Source organism: Carassius auratus, chromosome 2, assembly GCF_003368295.1.
Source record: "Carassius auratus strain Wakin chromosome 2, ASM336829v1, whole genome shotgun sequence".
NCBI classification, from domain to species: domain Eukaryota; kingdom Metazoa; phylum Chordata; class Actinopteri; order Cypriniformes; family Cyprinidae; genus Carassius; species Carassius auratus.
In genome coordinates, this window is record NC_039244.1 from 24,204,675 (window position 1) to 24,228,968 (window position 24,294).

The 24,294-nt window shown below is 38.0% G+C and overlaps 1 protein-coding gene across 1 annotated transcript in view; it reads right to left on the reverse strand.

Annotated features, from left to right (window-relative positions):
• Window positions 1–16,444: 16,444 nt before the first annotated feature.
• The window catches only part of mier1b (mesoderm induction early response 1b, transcriptional regulator), a 136,578-nt gene continuing 128,728 nt past the window's right edge, over window positions 16,445–24,294 (reverse strand). The window contains exons 12-13 of the mRNA XM_026195236.1: window positions 17,374–17,501; window positions 16,445–17,185 (exon numbers count right to left, since the gene is read on the reverse strand). Of these exons, the coding sequence (XP_026051021.1) occupies window positions 16,896–17,185; window positions 17,374–17,501 (418 nt within the window). The 3' untranslated portion in view covers window positions 16,445–16,895. The remainder of the gene's footprint in view (window positions 17,186–17,373; window positions 17,502–24,294) is intronic.

The following is a 24,294-nucleotide window of genomic DNA, read 5'->3' on the forward strand; positions in this document are numbered from 1 at the left end:
CTCCACTTTAACATCTTGCTTGGACAACTTTGCCCACTGTTGTCTAGACCAGCAATGCACCGCCCCATCTGCCCCCTGGCTGTCCGAGGTTCTCCGTGAACATCGCTCTAAACTCAGGGCTGCAGAGAGGAAAGGCAGAAATCAAGAAACTCTACCGACCTCAGTGTGTATCAGTCTCTCCTCTCTTCCTTCTCTGCAAATGTCTTCACTGCTAAAACATCCTACTACCACAACAAAATTAACAGGTGTTGTGACGCTCAGACACTCTTTCAAGACTTTCTCTTCTCTTCTTAATCCACCGCCACCACCTCCTCCATCGACTCTTACAGCGGACCACTTTGCAGTTTTCTTCACAAATAAGACAAGATACTTCAGTGACCAATTCTCCACACCGAAGACTGAGGACAACTTCACAATGACCGACGCACACTCTTCTCCTCCTTCTCCCCACTCTCAGAGATGGACGTCTCCAAACTTCTCCTGTCCAATCATCCTAACTACTTGTCCACTTGATCCGATGCCCACCTCTTTCAAGTGATCTCTTCTTCAGTCATACCTTCGCTTACTCACGTCATCAACTCCTCTCTTCACTCTGGAACATTTCCTCAGCATCCAAGCAGGCTCGGTAAGCCCACTGCTCAAGAAACCATCTCTAAATCCAGTGCTTCTTGAAAACTACAGACCGGTATCCCTTCTTCCATTCATTGCAAAGACACTTGAGCGAGCTGTGTTCAACCAGCTTTCTATGGTCCTTGTACAGAACAAACCTCCTGGACAGCAACCAATCTGGCTTCAAAAAGTAGCCACTCAACTGAGACTGCTCTGCTCTCGGTTACTGAAGCCCTGCGAGTAGCAAGAGCAGCTTCAAAATCCTCGGTACTCATCTTACTGGACCTTTCTGCTGCTGTTGACACTGTTAATCACCAGATTCTCCTGTCCACCCTCAGAAAGATGGGCATCTCTGGAACAGCACTCCTGTGGGTTATGTCCTACCTCTCTGACAGATCCTTCAGTGTGTCTTGGAGGGGTGATGTTTCAAAGTCACACCACCTTGCTACTAGGGTTCCTCAAGGCTCAGTACTTGGACCACTTCTCTTCTCCATCTACATGACGTCATTAGGATCTGTAATTCAGAAGCATGGCTTTTCTTATCACTGCTACACTGATGACACACATCTCTACTTCTCATTCCAACCAGATGACCCGACGGTAGCTGCTCGCATTTCAGCCTGTCTGAGTGACATCTCTAGCTGGATGAATGACCATCACCTTCAGCTTAACCTTACGAAGACAGAACTCCTGGTGATTCCAGCTAACCCATTGCTTGATGGGAAATCAAAAAATTACTGTATTACAGTGTATGATGTAGCTGTCCATCAGTGTAAACAATGTGCAAATAATTAAACCAAAAAGTACACGATTTATAAAGTTATTGGCTTCTAAAGTAAGGAGTCGACTCTGAATCGCTGAAACAAGTCGTTATAGATTTCAAATCTTTTGCCCATCTCTACGTCACTAGGAGCACTTTGCATAATAATCTCCGCCTACCGTCTTGAGAGAAACGGAACTCTGACCTGCCCCACCCCCACACACAGATGCTCTGTTCGGTGTGAGAGCATCATGTCGAGGAGACCGTTTATTTATTTTCACTGCCAACAAATGAAGATCAGAAGAACCAATGGCTAAAAATTCATTTTCACCATAATACCAGAGCAGTACAACAAATCCCTTTTGTTGTGTTGACAACATTTCACTGATTACTGCTTTTCTAATCTCGGTGAGTACAGCGGGATTTTCAAAGCGTTTGGCCATAAAAGATGGTTCATTACCAACTTTATTTAGAGCATCTCCGAATCACAACGCGAAGTATGATTATGAAGTTATGTGTCTGTTTTCTCCGGAGCGTCTTATCAGTATGTGTGCTGTCTGCAGCCTTTGTTTGTGCTGATCGTCATGTACAAACACGTCATTAAAATGAAGTGTAACTCCGTGAATACTCAACGAAGAGACATGAGAGAGATATCTATAGAAAGCTTGACATGTCTACTTTAAAACTAAACAAGTGCTGCTAACAGATATTCTGTGATAAAGTAATCCATATGAAAACAACACGATGTCTGTTTTTCATGTCTCCCTTCGTTTTATCCATTGTGACCACGCCACCGCGGAGAAGGGTATTCCTGCACAACCGGAGGCTGCAGTTACAGGACCGCAATTCTGTGACCGCAGCTTTAGGACCCTAGTATTTTTGTGACAGCGCCACCTACTGTACTGAATCAACACTAATTAAAGATGGACGACGTGGACAGCAACCAGACGGTGAGAATCGATATTTAATTAAGTTTTATTTTATAACGTTTAAACGGTGCAAAGTTTACATAGTGAGAACTGCTACCTATGAATTAATAATTAATTCCCACCAAATTAAGAATTTGTGAGCTAGTTTAATTACTACGACGTTAATTTGTGGCTATGATTTCATAAATCCTAATTGTGTTTTAATGACGAAGTATTATAAGTGAATCTAGCCTGCACATTAATTAAACTTATCAGATGACAAGAGCATGGTTGATGTAAGGTTTGTAAGATTTACCTGCAGCTTAATGTATTAGTGTGAATACTGGCTTAATAGTCATTGTTTTACCATATTTATGTATAAAATATATTTCATAATTAAACTGCACTGACTGCCTAGTTGCAGTATGTGTTAGCCTGTTGTTTTGGCATTGTTTTGCAATGATAAATGAGGCATTTGGCAATTTTAATAGTTTGTTACAATTTGGCCTAATCTGCAGGTCTACTCCACATACAGTTATACATTGCTATCATGTGTTAGTTTCTGTCATGTTCTGCATGGCCAATATGAAGTGATTTTATGGATTCGATTAGGCTAATTGTAGGACAGATGATTAAAAAAGGCACTAGGGATATTTTCATGATCTCAAAATATTCTAACAAGTACACTCTCTGACAATCCAAAAAGGGAGATCCCTGTCCGAATTGAAGAGATGCACCACATGCTGCAAGGACTTTCACTTTTCATATATATATATATATATATATATATATATATATATATATATATATATATATATATATATATATATATATATATATATATATATAAATTCCAGTTGAATATGTTAAAAAATGTTTCTTATGTATCTCTCTCTGTCTCTCGCTCTCTCTTTCTCTAGAGTTGAAGCCTACAGCCATTCTATCCATGCAGCAACTGATGGAAAAGGGGTTCACTTTGGTGCTGTTGTGATGTTGTCACAAAAATGACATGTACAGTATTGTTCAAAATAATAGCAGTACAATGTGACTAACCAGAATAATCAAGGTTTTTCGTATATTTTTTTATTGCTACGTGGCAAACAAGTTACCAGTAGGTTCAGTAGATTCTCAGAAAACAAATGAGACCCAGCATTCATGATATGCACGCTCTTAAGGCTGTGCAATTGGGCAATTAGTTGAATTAGTTGAAAGGGGTGTGTTCAAAAAAATAGCAGTGTGGCATTCAATCACTGAGGTCATCAATTTTGTGAAGAAACAGGTGTGAATCAGGTGGCCCCTATTTAAGGATGAAGCCAACACTTGTTGAACATGCATTTGAAAGCTGAGGAAAATGGGTCGTTCAAGACATTGTTCAGAAGAACAGCGTACTTTGATTAAAAAGTTGATTAGAGAGGGCAAAACCTATAAAGAGGTGCAAAAAATGATAGGCTGTTCAGCTAAAATGATCTCCAATGCCTTAAAATGGAGAGCAAAACCAGAGAGACGTGGAAGAAAACGGAAGACAACCATCAAAATGGATAGAAGAATAACCAGAATGGCAAAGGCTCAGCCAATGATCACCTCCAGGATGATCAAAGACAGTCTGGAGTTACCTGTAAGTACTGTGACAGTTAGAAGACGTCTGTGTGAAGCTAATCTATTTTCAAGAATCCCCGCAAAGTCCCTCTGTTAAAAAAAAGGCATGTGCAGAAGAGGTTACAATTTGCCAAAGAACACATCAACTGGCCTAAAGAGAAATGGAGGAACATTTTGTGGACTGATGAGAGTAAAATTGTTCTTTTTGGGTCCAAGGGCCACAGGCAGTTTGTGAGACGACCCCCAAACTCTGAATTCAAGCCATAGTACACAGTGAAGACAGTGAAGCATGGAGGTGCAAGCATCATGATATGGGCATGTTTCTTCTACTATGGTGTTGGGCCTATTTATCGCATACCAGGGATCATGGATCAGTTTGCATATGTTAAAATACTTGAAGAGGTCATGTTGCCCTATGCTGAAGAGGACATGCCCTTGAAATGGTTGTTTCAACAAGACAATGACCCAAAACACACTAGTAAACGGGCAAAGTCTTGGTTCCAAACCAACAAAATTAATGTTATGGAGTGGCCAGCCCAATCTCCAGACCTTAATCCAATTGAGAACTTGTGGGGTGATATCAAAAATGCTGTTTCTGAAGCAAAACCAAGAAATGTGAATGAATTGTGGAATGTTGTTAAAGAATCATGGAGTGGAATAACAGCTGAGAGGTGCCACAAGTTGGTTGACTCCATGCCACACAGATGTCAAGCAGTTTTAAAAAACTGTGGTCATACAACTAAATATTAGTTTAGTGATTCACAGGATTGCTAAATCCCAGAAAAAAAAATGTTTGTACAAAATAGTTTTGAGTTTGTACAGTCAAAGGTAGACACTGCTATTTTTTTGAACACACCCCTTTCAACTAATTGCCCAATTGCACAGCCTTAAGAGCGTGCATATCATGAATGCTGGGTCTTGTTTGTTTTCTGACAATCTACTGAACCTACTGGTAACTTGTTTGCCACGTAGCAATAAAAAATATACTAAAAACCTTGATTATTCTGGTTAGTCACATTGTACTGCTATTATTTTGAACAATACTGTATATACTGTACAGACCAAGAGTTTGGACACACCTTCTCATTCAAAGAGTTTTTTTTATTTTCATGACTATGAAAATTGTAGATTCACATTGAAGGCTTCAAAACTATGAATTAACACATGTGGAATTATATACATAACAAAAAATTGTAAAACAACTGAAAATATGTCATATTCTAGGTTCTTCAAAGTAGCCACCTTTTGCTTTGATTACTGCTTTGCACACTCTTGGCATTCTCTTGATGAGCTTCAAGAGGTAGTCACCTGAAATGGTCTTCCAACAGTCTTGAAGGAGTTCCCCCGAGAGATGCTTAGCACTTGTTGGCCCTTTTGCCTTCTGTCTGCGGTCCAGCTCACCCCTAAACCATCTCGATTGGGTTCAGGTCCGGTGACAGTGGAGGCCAGGGCATCTGGCGCAGCACCCCATCGTCCTTCTTGGTCAAATAGCCCTTGATGCCTTCAGTGTGACTCTACAGTTTTCATAGTCATGAAAATAAAGAAAACTCTTTGAATGAGAAGGTGTGTCCAAACTTTTGGTCTGAACTATAACATACATATACATACATATATATATATATATATATATATATATATATATATATATATATATAAACATTCTTGAATCATTCTTGTGTCTTGTCTTGCCTCTCAACAACTTTTAAAATATTGGCAGTAATTTAGTGACTCGATACCCTGATTCAAGTCACTAAATTATACTCATCAATTATACCTGGCTGTTTGCTGTTGACGGCTGTACTGCGTTTGAGCTCTGTCACTATATTCTTTTCATTGACTATTTTTAACTTAAAAATCAATTTTATACATCATTGTTTCTGTTTATATAACGCGTGAATATATCCTCTATTGTATTCTACAACAAAAACAATCAGAGCGCCTCGCTATCACTAGTTTTATTTTGATCTCCCGGGTCCGCTATTAGCTTTTAGCCAGTTAGCATCAGCAAGCGTGTTTGCTGCTAACTGCGCTTACATTGCTAATACTCTATTCTCACACATTACCACTGCTGTACTCACTGTTACTTGCTTTAATGGCGGATGAATGTCTCCACTCTGTGCAGCTCGAGCTCGAGGCCGTGGGGAAGCAGATTCGCGACCTGGAACAGAGGCAGGCCCAGCTGAGAGAGCGGAGAGCCGCGCTGGAATCATCCCGGGCTGACGCTCACAAGTCCGGGGTAAGTATACAGCGTGCTGTTAACAGTCCCACCACGTCTACTCCGTGTGTTTCTCTGCGCAGGCCCGGCGCACCCAGGACGCGATCTTCCCAGATGTCCTTCACTGCGACGCCGGGACACCACGGACCCTGGGTGCATCCACAGCGGAGGACGCGAGCTGGGTCCCGGGCGACTACTTCTCCCCCTCCTGCCTTCGAGCTCTCCATCCAGAACCGCTTCGCTCCCCTCCGCGAGACAGGACGCGACGCTGTGATCATCGGAGACTCCATCGTCCGACACGTAAGTGCTACGTTAGCCGAAGGTAAAGTGCACACTCATTGTTTGCCTGGTGCTCGTGTTCTCGATGTTTCTGCGCAGATACCCGCGATCCTGAAGGACGGCGAGAGCCCCAGAGCGGTCGTGCTTCACGCCGGGGTTAACGACACCACGCTGCGGCAGACGGAGACGCTGAAGAGGGACTTCAGGAGCCTGATCGAGACGGTTCGCAGCACGATGCCCGCGGCGACGATCGTCGTGTCAGGACCACTGCCCATGTATCGACGAGGACACGAAAGGTTCAGTAGACTTTTTGCTTTAAATGAATGGTTGTTGTCATGGTGTAAAGAACAGAAACTGCTATTTGTTAATAACTGGAATCTTTTCTGGGAGCGTCCTAGACTGTTTCGCGCTGATGGATTACACCCCAGCAAAATCGGAGCGGAGCTTCTCTCTGACAACATCTCCAGGACACTTCGCTCCATGTGACTAGTAAGACAATTCTCAAATAACCATTATGATGAGTTTTGTTCTAACCGCTTAAATGCTAAAGGTACTTGCGCTGTAAAACCTATTAAGACTGTGTCTGTTCCCCGAATAGTGAGGTCAAAATATAAATATAATGTAGGATCTAAAAAAAATCTTATCGTAATTAAACCAGAAAAATGTAAAGTAAATGAACAAAAACAATTTTTAAAGTTTGGGCTCATAAATATTAGATCACTCGCACCAAAAGCAGTTATTGTAAATGAAATGATCACAGATAATAGTTTTGATTTACTCTGCTTGACTGAAACCTGGCTAAAACCAAATGATTATTTTGGTCTAAATGAGTCTACTCCACCAAACTACTGTTATAAGCATGAGCCCCGTCAGACTGGTCGTGGCGGGGGTGTTGCAACAATATATAGTGATATTCTCAATGTTACCCAGAAAACAGGATACAGGTTTAATTCTTTTGAAATACTTCTGCTAAATGTTACTCTGTCAGACATGCAAAAGAAATCTAATGTATCTCTTGCTCTGGCTACTGTGTATAGACCACCAGGGCCGTATACAGAATTCCTGAAAGAATTTGCAGATTTCCTCTCAGACCTTCTAGTTACAGTTGATAAGGCGCTAATCATGGGAGATTTTAATATTCACGTTGATAATGCAAATGATACATTAGGATTTGCGTTTACTGACCTAATAAACTCCTTTGGAGTCAAGCAAAATGTCACCGGGCCCACTCATCGTTTTAATCATACACTAGATTTAATTATATCGCATGGAATCGATCTTACTGCTATAGATATTGTACCTCAAAGTGATGATATTACAGACCATTTCCTTGTATCGTGCATGCTGCGTATAACTGATATTAACTATATGTCGCAGCGTTACCGTCTGGGCAGAACTATTGTTCCAGCCACAAAAGAAAGATTCGCAAATAACCTGCCTGATCTATCTCAACTGCTAATTGTACCCAAAAATACACACGAATTAGACGAAATTACTGACAACATGGGCACTATTTTCTCTAATACATTAGAAGCTGTTGCCCCAATCAAATTGAAAAAAGTTAGAGAAAAACGTACTGTACCATGGTATAACAGTAATACTCACTCTCTCAAGAAATTAACTCGTAGTCTTGAACGCAAATGGAGAAAAACTAACTTAGAAGTTTTTAGAATTGCATGGAAAAACAGTATGTCTAGCTATAGACAGGCTCTAAAAACTGCTAGGGCAGAGCATATACACAAACTCATTGAAAATAACCAAAACAATCATAGGTTTTTATTTAGCACAGTGGCTAAGTTAACAAATTACCAGATGCCACCTGATTCAAATATTCCACCAACGTTAAATAGTAATGACTTTATGAATTTCTTCACTGATAAAATAGATAACATTAGAAATACAATAGCGAATGTAGATTCTACAGCGTCTAACACTTCAGTTTCATCCATCGCGCCCAAAGATAAACTGCAGTGCTTTACAACCATAGGACAGGAAGAGCTAAATAAACTTATCACTGTATCTAAACCAACAACATGTTTATTAGATCCTGTACCCTCAAAATTACTGAAAGAGCTGTTACCTGTAGCAGAAGAAACGCTTCTCAATATCATAAACTCGTCGTTAACTTTAGGACACGTCCCAAAACCATTCAAGCTGGCGGTTATCAAGCCTCTTATTAAGAAACCAAAACTAGATCCTAGTGTACTGGCAAATTATAGGCCTATTTCAAATCTTCCATTTATGTCTAAAATTTTAGAGAAAGTTGTGTCTGCTCAATTGAGCACCTTCCTGCATAAAAATGATATGTATGAAGAATTTCAGTCAGGTTTTAGGCCCCACCATAGCACAGAAACTGCACTTGTTAAAATTACAAATGACCTGCTCCTTGCGTCAGACCAAGGCTGCATCTCATTTCTAGTCTTACTTGATCTTAGTGCTGCGTTCGACACCATAGATCATGACATACTCATAGATCGATTACAAAACTATACAGGTATTCAAGGGCAGGCTCTAAGATGGTTTAGATCCTACCTGTCCGATCGCTACCATTTTGTTTACTTAAATGGGGAGTCATCTCATTTATCATCAGTAAAATATGGAGTGCCACAAGGATCCATCCTAGGTCCCCTTCTATTTTCAATATATATGTTGCCCCTTGGTAATATTATTAGAAAATACGGAATTAGCTTCCACTGTTATGCTGATGATACTCAGCTATATATCTCAACGAGACCAGATGAAACTTCCCAATTATCTAAGCTAACAGAGTGTGTTAAAAATGTAAAAGATTGGATGACACACAATTTTCTCCAATTAAATTCGGATAAGACAGAGATACTAATTATTGGACCAAAAAACACTACACATAATCTTGTAGATTACAATCTGCAACTAGACGGATGTACTGTTACTTCCTCTACAGTCAGAAATCTGGGTGTTATATTAGACAGCAATTTGTCTTTTGAAAATCATATTTCCAATGTTACAAAAACTGCATTCTTCCATCTTAGAAACATTGCCAAGCTACGAAACATGTTATCTGTTTCTGATGCAGAAAAGCTAGTTCATGCATTCATGACCTCTAGACTGGACTATTGTAATGCACTTCTAGGTGGTTGTCCTGCTTCGTCAATAAACAAGCTACAGGTAGTCCAAAATGCAGCAGCTAGAGTCCTTATGAGGTCAAGAAAATATGATCATATTACCCCAATTTTACAGTCTCTGCACTGGCTACCTATTAAGTTCCGTATCAGTTACAAATTATCATTACTTACCTATAAGGCCCTAAATGGTTTAGCTCCAGCGTACCTAACTAGCCTTCTACCACGTTACAACCCATCACGCACCCTAAGGTCACAAAACGCTGGACTTTTGGTCGTTCCTAGGATAGCAAAGTCCACTAAAGGAGGTAGAGCTTTCTCACATTTGGCTCCCAAACTCTGGAATAGCCTTCCTGATAATGTTCGGGGTTCAGACACACTCTCTCTGTTTAAATCTAGATTAAAAACACATCTCTTTCGCCAAGCATTCGAATAATGTATCTTTTTAATTGTGAGTGTAGTTGCATCTGTTCAAAGTTGCATTTTTATTCATTAGCTTGGGTTAAACTAATTTTACTTTGTTGGATCAGCAGCTATGCTAATGATGTCTGTATTTTGTTTCTATGTTTCGCCACGGGATTTACATCCCGTGGTAACTAGGATTTACACAAGCTCCAGTCTGGATCCAGAACACCTGAGAAGAGATGATGCTGACCCTCAGAGGACCCCAGATGATGCTAACCTTGAATCAACAAACAGAACTAACAATTATTGCTAAATGTGTGACTGAATCATATAATAACTTAATTAATAATATTGATAGTTCATCGTCTAGCTGACTACGTCTTGTATTATTATTATTATTTTTTCTAAAATCCTGTCAAATGTGCACAAACTACTAGCTACTACTAAATATTGTAGAAACATAATTTTCTGTAAAGTTGCTTTGTAACGATTTATTTTGTAAAAAGCGCTATACAAATAAACTTGAATTGAATTTAATTGAATTCCAACTTTAACTTACTAATTCACCTTAAGGAAGTGAATCAATATACTGTATAATTCAAGAGACTTTTCAAGAGACAATTCAAGACTTTTAAGGTTCTTCATTTTTTAAAATTGTTTTAACATTGATATACATCAATTTTACAAAATTGATATTTCATTTATATTTTGTGTAAATTCATGTTTAAATTTAAAATTGTGACTCAAAGCACACTTAGTAATTTAACTCTGCTGCATTTTTAATCAAAAATCACATTTAAAAACATGCTACTGAGATTAATATATTGATGCTATATACAAAGTAACGTGACTGCAAACTAAACCAACAGGATACTAGAACTGCATTCCTGAAACTGCAGCCATCGCTATATTGGCCAGTACGGTAGGTGGCGCTGTCAGGAAAAACTAGGGTCCTAGAACTGTGGCCCAGATCTGCGGTCCTGAATCTGCAGCCTCCGGTTGTGCAGGAACATAGGGCTACTATTGCCCCCGCGCTGAACGCGCTATTCAGATTCAAACTGAGGCGCGCGGCTTGAATACACCCACAAAGAAGAAAAAGCAGCGAGACTGTTCAAGTTTTTTATTTTACTGTTTGCTTCGCAGTGAGAGGAATAAGACATAATTCACCCCAAACAGATGCTAACGCATAGTTTACCGTGGAGGTGTGTGCGGAACAACCAATCAAACCTGACTATGTTAGTTGACCAATCAGAACACAGTATGCTACCGAAAGGTGGGGTTTAAGGAAACTGAATCTTTTGAAAAGCTTTGTGCGAACCGTTTGGGGATCTCTGAGAACTGAGGTAATTTTAAAATTATATTTTGACAAAATGACAATGTTTTTTAACCTTGGATGGATTTAAACCTAATGTACAGGACTTATAAACAGTGATAGGAAGCTTAGAATTTTCATCTTACTGGCTCTTTAAAAAAAATAATACTTGTTTCATTTTAGTAGTAGTAGCAGGCTATGCATTCTACTGAAAAATAAACTTCAAAACCGGACTTTTATTTTGAAGAGTTGTCATAAATACCTTAATAGTGCATGTGATATGATGCTTTTGCTCAAATCAAACGGTCAAATGCTCATGACGTGACTCTCAGTGCAGTTCTGTAGATGTTCTTCATGTGTTTTCGTCCTCATTTAGTGAGATGGCAGACGCTGAAGTCACCGCAAGCGCCACATGCTCTTAACTGTGAATTCCGTTTTTATGAATGGATTCCACGGTTCCGTCTGCATTTTCTGCATCACAGAAAACATAGGGCCCTACAACAGGGCTGGACTGGGACAAAAAAAAAGGGCCCTGGCACTTTTGCTCAGACCGGCCCACCACAATCGGTCGAACATAACCAACCAGTAAACCATCCATGCGGTCCCTGTAGATATGCATATCTACTGTTCCATTCCCAAAAATCCCTACAAAGCTGAGAACTAAGTGCCATGGACCAGTGTACTCACTCTCTCTTGACTGACTCCCTGGTGATCAAAGGTGCTCTCCTCCACTGCTAACTGAACCTGGCTTGACTATACATAAGGACAGAGAGAGAGATGATTACAATTATTTGGAAGAGTTATTAAAAATACACTTAGTAAGGATCCATTTTGGTTATATAGTCCTGTATTCTTGAAGAGCAGGATTCCTAGATGGACAATGTGCTCCATGTTATAAAAGCTAGTTAATCCTTTAGAACCCAATAGAATGTGGATGTAGAATACTGCTAATTCTAAAAATAAATGTTTTTAAAAAAAAAATTTCAATGAACCAGACAGCAGAAAAACTAGTTTACAATTGCAAGTATAGTAGTGATGGGAAGTTCGGATCATTTTACCGACTCGGACTTTTGAGTCTCGTTCAGCAAATTGAACGAATCTTTTTTCGAGTCATTTCGTTCATTTTAGCAAAATGTTATTAAAATATTAAGTGCTACCTCCCCAACACATCTAGTACTTACGCAAACGTTGATCACACTACAAACAATACAAAACTAAAATGCTATAAGATACAGAAAAAAATATTCATTCTTTACCTGGGTCTTCAGTCTGTGATTAGCTCATCTCACCTCTTATCTGACAAGAAGTCTTCGGGATTAATTCATTCCTTAATCACGTGACAGACCCATACGCAAAACTACCGCAGTCTTGAGCCGGAAAGAGAATTGATTAGTTCATCTCATGAGTCTTTCGGGTCTCGGGTCGAGTTTGACACGTTCCTTAATCACGTGACAGACCCATGCGCTATTTCTGACATTTCTGTCACTGTGTTTTTGTTACGGTTTGTTGAGGATCTGTCGTTTGTTATTATTTTATAAATAAATAAAACCCTGTTATAAATAAAATTTTGATTAATTTGTCTTCTTGACTGTCTATCGGTAAATAAACACTAGGCTATATAATAATATAATAATCCAAGCTTACAATAAAAAGTATTTATAGACTAGTTTGTTCATTTTTACTCCAATTTTGAGTTTGCTGGTATAATAATTGTTTTCCTAGGCAGACTTGACATATTGGTGTAATATATGTATAAGAAGATTGCTCAAAAAAGGACATAATGACATACATTAAAAGCAAATAACATTTTGAATTTGAATTATTAATGTTAGTTTAAGACATTAAGGTTATGATAACTTCAGCTTTAACAGTTTTAACCCAGCTCAGAGTGAGGAGTTTCAGATCCTGGTGCGACTGCCAATGCAGGGGCCATGTTTTGGGAAGACTTTGATGAGAGGTTAGCAAGTTTGAGGCCTTCTGCTACCTCTTCTAAGACCTCAGATGCTATGATGGAGATGCGGGCCAACCTTGCAGAGCCACTCTGCCTGGTGGAGGAGATGTTCACCAGTATACAAAAGCCTTTCTGAAGTCACTAAGACAAGACTTTGCATTGTGGCCACATCCGTGCCATCTGAATTTTTTTTTTCTAAAACTGGGCAGATTATCTCAGATAGAAGAACTCACAATGGAGATACTTCCATTAAAAAAATAAAATAAATAAAAATAAAAATAAATAAACTATACTACCAAATTACTCACACAAAAAATTCTAATAATATGACATTCATATTATTCACTCACCATTAATATTGCATATTAATGATACTGGAAATTTATTCGAAACATGAGAAAATATACGTTGTTGAATACACAGCTGAACAAAAATATACAGCTTTCAAAATGCAAGGCGGGTTTTAATCCCCCAAACATTAGAATAGTCAGCCGAAGTTGCAATTGAATAAGTTAACTGCTAACCTAGCTACAAAAACAATGCAAAAAGCTTATGCTGTGTTATTTGACTTTAGCTGACATAATAGCGACAAAGATTATGTTGTCTTATTATAATATTCATTAATTTAGGCAACATTTAATCATCACACTATCCTCCTGCACCCACCAACACTCCCTCTCTGTTAATCATGTAGCTACCATGCTTACCGTTTCAATAACATTCTCCTGCTCACTCTTTCCATTCTTGACTTCACTATCAGACACCTGCTCCTCTGGCTGGGTGCCGCCGGCGCTGCCATGGCTAGTCACCTCCATGTGCTATGTTCCCGTTTTTGCAAAATGTCATCAGGTAATGTAGGCGTGGAAACTGAAGCTACAGCACTAAACATGTTTGGTTATTTTTGCACATATTGAGGCATCAATCTCTAGAATTATTATTATTATTATTGTTTTGTTTTTTGGCCCGCAACTTCTCCGCAACCCCGTTGCGCTTTTGTTTCCATCCTAAATCCACAGATTTCTGTCTCTGAGCCACTGACTGCATCTGACACAAGAAACAGAGGAGGAGGGGTGGAGCCTGTTAAGAGATGATTGGGCCAGCCCAGTGTCAGTATGAAAAATTAACCTATGGGCCACTGTCCCTGCTTTACAGGCCGGTCATTTGCCAATAAAAAAAAAAAAAAAAAAAAAAAATATATATATATATATATATATATATATATATATATATATATATATATATATATATATATATATATATATATATATATATATATATATATATATATATATATATATATATCATATTATATCGAATGGCCCCCAAGTGCGTCTGCCCACTGGGCATTTGCCCGGTATGCCAGATTACCAGCCCAGCCATGGCCTACAATTATACCAGTACAGTCTATATTATCACACTTTAACTGCTTCTATTCTTGAACACTCAAGTGATTATCTAGCAGGGTCTAGGAGAACTCACTTGTATCACACACACCCCGGTCACATCCTGTTCAACTCAGACAGTGGTCTAAAACATTTTATTTATTCACCAAACAGACACAAGTTTACTTAAAGAATAAACAATAAGGCAAAGATAAGTTTGAAGTTTAGTGTTTAAAAAAATGGAGTAAATGGAAAGAGCAATCTATATTATAGCTCTATAAATGAAGCATACAGACTTCATTAGAGCCACAGAAAGACAAACGTTTTGATGAAAATGCTCAATATACATTAACAATAATTCTGGGCGAATATAATGTAATTTAATGGAAAACTATGTGAATGGCACTGCAGGATTTTCTGTGTGAAGTTTCTCGCTCTGTTCAGCGTGCAGTGTCACGTGTCTAAACAAACAGCATGTCCTGTCAGTGATTTCATCCTCTAGAGGTCGCTCTCGCACTGTATAATGAAAATAGAGCCTTCTCAGCCACTTCTCAACAACCCGGAAAATCATCAGCCGTCCAGCAAAGGACGAAACACAGAAAACTATCGACATGTAGTTTTGAAGATAACCGATTGTTCCAGCAATCAGCTATCGGTGCCAATTAATCTGCAAAAACCATAATTCGGTCGACCTCTACTGTGAATATTAAAATAAAAAAAAATGCAAGAAATGTATTCTTTTCACATCATAATCAATGAGAAAAGCTAATAGGAACTGTTAAGTACATTTCCTCACTAAATGTTATTTTCAAATGAAATACATTATATTTTGATTAAAGAAAATAAAGCCTGTTTTAGGACCATAATATATTTGTGTCACTAAGCATATTTTACCCCCATAATCTTATTAGAGTAAGATTAAAATATATACATATCAAAGTATTTCTACATAATTTTTTTTTAGTCTGTGTTTTTTAACATACTGGGTGATATTAATGTATTACAGTAATCTATGAAAACTAGGGACGGGACTTTAACGCGTTAACTAAGATTAATTAATTACAGAAAAAAAAAATTCCCGCATTTTTAATAACTTATTTTTTGCACCGCAGAACGTTTCTCACCGAATGAGTTTCGGCGGACCGTTTATACTGAAGCACCAACTAGCGTTCGCATATCACCGCAGCACATCTACGAGCCTCAAGTATCATCTCAACGCAAAACATATAGCAGCTAGCGTGGACTTTACACTTTATGTTGAACTATGTATTATTTTGTTGGTGCAACAGTTTATGTTGAACTCTTTATTGTTTTGGCCAAGGTTATTGAGAGTTGGACTTAGTATGCTATGTCCTCTGAAGCAACAGAGAGATGTTTTCTAATAGTCAGTGTTTCCAATGTTATATATGTATGTATGTATGTATGTATGTATGTGTGTGTGTGTATATATATATATATATATATATATATATATATATATATATATATATATATATATATATATATATAAGCTTCCTGAATTTCTGAAATGTACTATTTCTAAATTGTTTCTAAATATGCTATTGCTACACTTCATGGCAAAAATTGCACTGGTCTGCTAGACTTGGTTGAACAAAAATAAACAATATTTTTTTGCTTAAGCTTATGTATTCAGTCATTATTCAATGGTATACTATAAATCCATGTGAAAAAAAAATTACTTCTCACTGTTCTCAGGTCAAATATTTATATGCATTACAGTATAAAACTAAATAATGCTCCCAAAATAGCCTTAATTTTCTTTACACCAAAAAAATAAATAAATAAAATAAATAAAAAAAGGTGCAATATGACCTGGACATTTCTCTTATGAGATTCAATCAGTTAAAAGAAACATACAGCTAGCAAACCAATTTTCTGGGGACTTTACAAAAACAGAACTTTGGAGGGGTGATTCCATTGGATTATTTATTTTCACTACATCTGACGGGAGCTTGCAATATGTCTCCAACACAAAAAAGCTGAGCACTGAACCATTAATATACAATATAAATCAAAACACTTGATGTACCTGGAAACACACCCTCACCAACATTTATCCTCATCAATTATGTATAATGGCTTGAACAGCATTTTCACCATTTGCCAAAATGTCTCAAAAAATATAAATATCTTGTTGGTAAAAAAATAGCAGACAAATTCCATTACATACAGAATATACATTTCTCTGTAAAATGGTTTTATGAAAAAGGCGCATTAATTAGCTGTAGTTAGGTTTAGAGGGTGGTATTTTTGGAGCAGCGTAGCTTTGGATTTAGGGTGGATGAGGTGAGAGGTGTCACAGCGCTGTCCCATCGCCCTGGTTTTTGATTTTGGACTGACTTTTGGACTGTCTTATTCAGTCTTCTTTTATCCTTGAAGGGTCTATTTCAACTTGGTCCAGTGATTCTGATTCTGTCCGGAACTTTTTTGCTGGCTTGCTGAGACCCTGGCAGTCCTGTTGGTGCTTCACCGAGCCGTTTCTGTCTGTGTTGTGAATGTCTGTTAGTTTACAGCCATTGGAGTCAAGATGATCTGTTAGTAGACTTTGTTTAGATGCTCCATTCACCGGGACAGATTCAATCTTCCCCTCGCTCACACTGCTCAAGATCTGTGTGGCATCTGCACTGGAGCTGTGACTGGTGAGTCCTAAATTGGGAACGGGAGAAATATACTATACTATATAGCTGTAACAAATGGTTCAAACACACAACATATAAAATTAATCCAACCTGATTTCAACAAAGTATCCTGAAATATGCACCAAAGCATTTCAATCTAATTGTAAAACACACACACACACACACACACACAGAAAACAAGACAAGGTACTTTACCATTGTGACTGCTATTCTCCTCTCGCTCAGACTGGCTAGTGCTGCTGCTAGAGGTGGCAGGTAGTGGTGTGGTTGCTCGACTGGAAGCAGTGCTTTCCGTCTCATCTAAAAGTCTGTCCATGTAATCCCTACACAAGAAAAATCAATGAGCACACACCTTACAATGAGAAACAAAGGACCTCAGGAAACATTACGGCCAATTGTTATACTATGTATCAAACTCTGCAGTCCTACAGCAGTACACTCGGGACATCTTTTCTGCTGTAACAAATGATAACTCATTACCTCTTTCATACTTGCAATAATAAAACTGAAAGATATGGACAATAATACAGTGATGAGTTATACAAAACTGGGCCCCTTTACCCATGCCATAAACATATGACTTCTATGCTTGTTTGTTAGCTGAACTGCATTTAGATCATTCCAGTGGCTCTCAAAATTAGTTAGATAGAGAAGAGGTTCCTTATGAGTCATTTATGACTAAATGTGACTTTAAATGTTATAAAAGTGATTTAATACTAATAAAGGCTAATAAACCTATGAACAGTATAATTTCAGTGAATTTAATAAGCTCATTATTGGTCTTCTGCTGCCAACTAGTGGTTATAATTGCAATTATTCATATAACACTGTTTAGAATGAAAAGTATGCATCATTTTACACAGTTTTTGAGAAGTTGTGGGCTTTCTTTTAGGACTTACAGATCTTTGGGTCCACAATGTAAAGAACATATTATAAAATAACTGGTTTTATAGTTGTCCAAATGCAAATGTTTTGATAATTATTGACCTAAAGAGTCTAGAGAATAATACTGCACAGATTTTATAGAGTTTGAGTTAACCCTGTGGAGTCTAAGGGTATTTTTGGGGCCTGGAGAAGTTTTGTCAAGCCCTAACATTTGTGCTTTTTTCAGTTTTTTATACACATCTAAATGGCTAAAGTCTAGTCTCAATGTAATCAGCACAAACAAACAGCTATAACAATATGTGAGCAGCATGTATGTACATTATTGTGTTTTTGAGAAAAAAAAAATGTTTGCGTGGTTAGTGAAAAACTAAAAATGTTAAAACACTTGAATAAGGCAATAAAACACATACAGAACAATGGTTCCCGGGACTTTTGAGAACTGGAGCTTGTAGCCTGAAATTTTTCTTTCTAAATTATGTGAAAATCATTTTGTTTACTCACTCACAGAAAACAATATATTTTTTGAGGACAATATAAATCTATATAATTTTATATTTGTAGTTTATTTAGAATATATTTAATTATCCCACAACATGATTTAATAATCCACTTGCGAGTGCAGTTAAACAGTTTATTAGGAACAATCAAAGCTGACTTTCAAACTGAATTTTTTGCATCATTACTCCAGTCACACAATCCTTCAGAAATCCTTTTAACAATCTTACTTGTTGTGCGCTTGCTTAGACCTTTGTTGTGATAAACAGTAAAGTGTGTTCAAACACCAGCCAAGAGAGTGTAAAGAAATACCCTTTGTGAGAAGCAGTTAAATCAGCGGGAGTTAAAAGCAGATCGTAAGTGTATTTATTTCTTGTCTCATTAGTGTTTAGCGCAGTTGTCGTTGCTAGGAAACACTTGTTTGTTTACTGTGTTGAGACGTGCTGCGTTTGGTCTCGTACTCTATCGCATACGTTGTCAGTGTTGTGCGCTTGCTTAGACCTTTGTTGTTGTACCGCGGCAGCGGTCGCGGCAGCCCTCCAGTTAAGCCCTCCTCGTGTGAAGACCGTAGTGTAAAGACCATCGACTCTACCGTGCGACTCCACTGGGCAGTGACACCGGCAGGGGATATAAGTATTTTTTTGATTACTCTTTTTCCTTTTCCTTGTTTCATTTCTGTTTCAGTTGTTTTTTGTTTATAACCAAATCTTACTATGTGTTTCCAGATCCCTACTATCATTACCACTCGTAAACCATGCAACACACAATGTAGACAGCGCAATCTTAACAACCTGCATACTTTGCCTATGTCTGCTAATACACTACTTTCTTTTCCTATTGGTCTCTGGAATTGCCAGTCTGCTGCTGCTACACCTGCAGCACTCTCCAATAATTTCTCATTTTCCCACTCTCCCCGTTGGACTGGAAGAGGTGGAGGTACCGGTCTGCTCATCTCTAATGATTGTAAATTTAATCCTTTACCATCTTTGGGTATCAACAACTCCTTTGAATTTCATTCAGTTACTGTTACCTACCCTTTTAAAATAAATTTTTTAGTTGTCTATCGACCCCCAGGACCACTGGGTAACTTTTTGGATGAATTAGATGTGTTGCTCTCAACCTTTTCTGAGGATGGTACTCCCCTATTATGCTTGGAGATTTCAAGATTCATCTAGATAAACCTCTGTTTGCCGATTTTCACACTCTGCTTGCCTCTTTTGATCTCAACCGAGTGTCAACTACTGCTACTCACAAATCAGGCAACCAACTGGACCTTATTTATACACGAAACTGCTCTACTGATCATGTTCTGGTTACTCCACTGCACACGTCGGATCACTTCCTCCTCACTCTTAACCTCAACATGATCCCTGACACATCACTTACCCCTCCACATATCATCTTTTGACGTAACCTACGCACACTTTCACCCTCCCGGCTATCTGCAATGGTTTCATCTTCACTTCCTTCCCCTAAACTGTTTGCATCTTTGGATGCTAACAGTGCCACTGATACTTTCTGCTCCACTCTTACATCTTGTTTAGACACTGTTAGCCCCTTATCTTCCAGGCCAGCCCGTAACACCCCTTCTGCCGCTTGGTTATCTGATGTTCTACGCGAACACTGTTCTAAGCTTAGAGCTTCTGAAAGGATGTGGCGCAAGTCCAAAAATACTACTGATCTTATTGTGTATCAGTCACTCCTATCTTCTTTCTCTGCTAATGTCTCCTCTGCTAAAAGGACATACTACCATAACAAAATTAACAATCATCTAACTCTCGCATGCTTTTAAAACATTTTCCTCACTTCTTTGTCCTCCTCCTCCTGCTTCATCTCTAATAGCTGACGACTTTGCAACGTTTTTCATTAATAAAATTAAACACATTAGTGCACAATTTTCCACACCACAATCAGTCAAGCTCATATCACCAGCAAACTTACATTCATTTACATCCTTCTCTTCACTCTCTGAGGCAGAAGTGTCAAAACTCATCCTTTCTAATCACCCTACAACTTGCCCACTTGATCCAATTCCATCTCATCTCCTTCAAGCCATTTCTCCTGAAGTTGTACCTGCACTCACTCACATCATCAACACTTCCCTCCACACTGGTGTTTTTCCCTCATCATTTAGACAGGCACGTATAACTCCACTACTTAAGAAACCCAACCTCAACCCATCTCTTTTAGAGAACTACAGACCAGTTTCCCTTCTTCCTTTTATTGCAAAAACACTTGAACGAGCTGTGTTCAAACAAGTCTCTACATTTCTCACACACAACAATCTCCTTGACAGCAACCAATCTGGCTTCAGAAGTGGACATTCAACTGAGACGGCCTTGCTCTCAGTTGTTGAAGCTCTAAGACTGGCAAGAGCAGAATCCAAATCTTCAGTACTCATCTTGCTTGATCTGTCCGCTGCTTTTGACACAGTTAACCACCAGATCCTCCTATCAACGCTACTGGCGAAAGGCATCTCAGGAACAACACTTCAATGGTTTGAGTCTTACCTATCAGATAGGTCCTTCAAAGTATCTTGGAGAGGTGAGGTGTCCAAGTCTCAACATCTAACTACTGGGGTGCCTCAGGGCTCAGTTCTTGGACTCAGTTCTCTTCTCTGTCTACATGGCATCATTAGGTTCTGTCATTCAAAAACATGGCTTTTCATACCACTGCTATGCTGATGACACTCAACTCTACCTCTCATTCCATCCTGATGATCCGACGGTAGCTATTCGCATCTCAGCTTGTCTAACTGACATTTCTTCCTGGATGATGGACCATCACCTTCAACTCAACCTTGCCAAGACAGAACTGCTTGTGATTCCAGCAAACCCATCGTTCCATCACAACTTCACCATCAAGTTAGGCACATCAACCATAACTCCTTCAAAAACAGCTAGAATCCTTGGAGTTATGATTGATGATCAGCTGACTTTCTCAGACCACATTGATAAAACTGTCCGATCCTGCAGATTTGCTTTATTCAACATCAAGAAGATCAAGCCCTTTCTTTTGGAACATGCTGCACAACTCCTTGTTCAAGCTCTTGTTCTGTCCAGGCTGGAATATTGCAATGCCCTCTTGGCAGGTCTTCCAGCCAATTCTATCAAACCTTTACAAATAATTCAGAACGCGGCAGCAAGATTAATTTTTAATGAGTCAAAAAGAATACACGTCACACCTCTGTTTATCAATTTGCACTGGCTTCCAATAGCTGCTCGCATAAAATTCAAGGCATTGATGTTTGCCTACAAAACTACCACTGGCTCTGCACCCATTTACCTAAATTCGTTACTTCAGACTTATGTGCCCTCTAGAAGCTTGCGTTCTGCAAGTGAACGTCGCTTGATTGTGCCATCCCAAAGAAGCACAAAGTCACTTTTACGGACTTTTAAATTAAATGAATGAACTCCCCAACTCAATCCGAGCAGCTGAGTCCTTAGCCATCTTCAAGAATCGGCTTAAAACACATCTCTTCCATCTATATTTGACCCTCTAACTTTAACACTCACTATTCTAATTCTATTCTTTAAAAAATCTAACTACCTTTCTAATCTTTTTGTATTCTATTTTCTTTTCATTTATTATGCAATTCTATATGTATGTGTGTATGTATGTGTAAAGACCTCTAACTAGCTTGCTCTATTCTTTTATTTTTTTTATTCTATCCGTTTTCTTTTTATTTATTATATTAGTTAAAATCCTATCCTACGTGTACTGTGTTAACCTAACTGAGACTTGTTATAGCACTTATATATCATTGCTCTTTTTGTTGTTTTTGATTGCTTCCACTGTCTTCATCTGTAAGTCGCTTTGGATAAAAGCGTCTGCTAAATGAATAAATGTAAATGTAATGTAAATCTTATTTTCTACAAAATAAATAAATTATATATATATATATATATATATATATATATATATATATATATATATATATATATATATATATATACACACATATTGTTATTATTATTATTATTATTATTATAAAATATTATTATAGAATTGTATATTGTTATTGAAACTTCATAATGCTGCGCTTAATTATACATTTAGTCAAGAATTATAGTTTGGAAAAAATCTTTGGAAAAAGTTTAACTAGTAAAATGTTTACACATTATGTGAAAACTAGTACAAGTATATAAATGAATAAAAAGAGACTAACTCATGTTTATGATCTCTGCTGAATAAAGTGCTTCATTCTTTTTTTCTGAGGAAACCTAAATCTCAAATCCTCAACCACATCACATCTTTTTGGGGTGAATTATGTCTTATTCCTCTCACCGCGAAGCAAACAGTAAAATAAAAAAACTTGAAGAACAGTCTGGCTGTGTTGTCTTCTGTCGTGTGGGCATACTCAAGCCGCACGCTTCAGTGAAACATTAGAATCTGAATAGGGCGTTCAACGCGGGGTCGTGGTCACATTAGAAGATAATGAAGGGAGATGTGAAAAACGGACATCGCGTTGTTTTCATATGGATTACTTTATCACAGAATATTTGTTTTCACCAGCACTTATTTAGTTTAAAAGTAGACATATCAGGCTTTCTATAGATATCGCTCTCAATACTCTTCGTTGAGTGTTCATGGAGTTACAGTTCATTTTAATGACGCATGTCTAAATGAAGATCAGCGCAGACAAAGGCTGCAGACAGCACACCTTGCGTGTTATCTTATAAGTGCATAAAGTTTTGTTGTTATTATGTCTGTATGCAGAAAAAAGTAGACCCTTTACAGATTCGATATATCGATTGATATATTGCTCTTATCTGTAAGATCAAAACTGAAAGTGTAATTTAAGTTATTTTCGGGATTATCAGGAGAAAATGCCTCACTTCAGAGAGTTAAAAACGAGGATTAGTTCACCAAAGTCTTTTTTTAATATAATGTAGATCTAGTGTTTGTGTGTATATACAGTAGGGCTGTGCAAAAAAATCGAATGCTATTTTCATGCGCATCTCATCAGTAAAGACGCTCCTGTGATTAGAAGTAAATCTCCAGCACGTGCGTTCTAGCCCAACTAGCCCAATCGCATTTCCAGGAGGTTCCCCGATAAAAATTGCTTCCCAGGGTCAAAATATACGCTTTTGGCAGGGTTGCCTTGGTAAAGTTCGCAAAAAACAACCACAGACTTGGCAACCTGTGTATTAAAATGATTTGCAAAACTACCGCCAGGTGGCGCAAAGGTACGGATTAGCGAACAATGTAATTGTAAAATGAGATACAAGGAGGAAGTAAAACAACAAAAACATTATGATATAAAATTGTAACATCTTTAAAAAACAGTAAATAAATCTAAGGTCTATATATTTATATATATATATATATATATATATATATATATATATATATATATGGATAAAAAGCTAAATTCATGGTTTAAAAAAAAATCTTCAAGTTCCATATACACAGTGAAATTAGACCGGTCCAGCATTTTGCAATAATTATTATTAATTCAGTTATTATTATTGATTTTTCCAACTGCTAACACTTTGCATTTTTGAATTATGTCTTGTGTGACCAAAAATTAAGTATTTTCTGTTTCAGCTGTTTGATCGCGCTGGTGCCTCGCGCACATTTTCATTAGAAACAGCAACCGCTAACGGTGACATTCGGCAAGGTCCACTTTGGCATATTGCTCATTATGTTAGTTTTTTTTTGTCGATACTGAAACACGCATGAACTACACAGCCTAGTTTACCTCATGAATAATAGTTAAGCTTCAAATGGGCA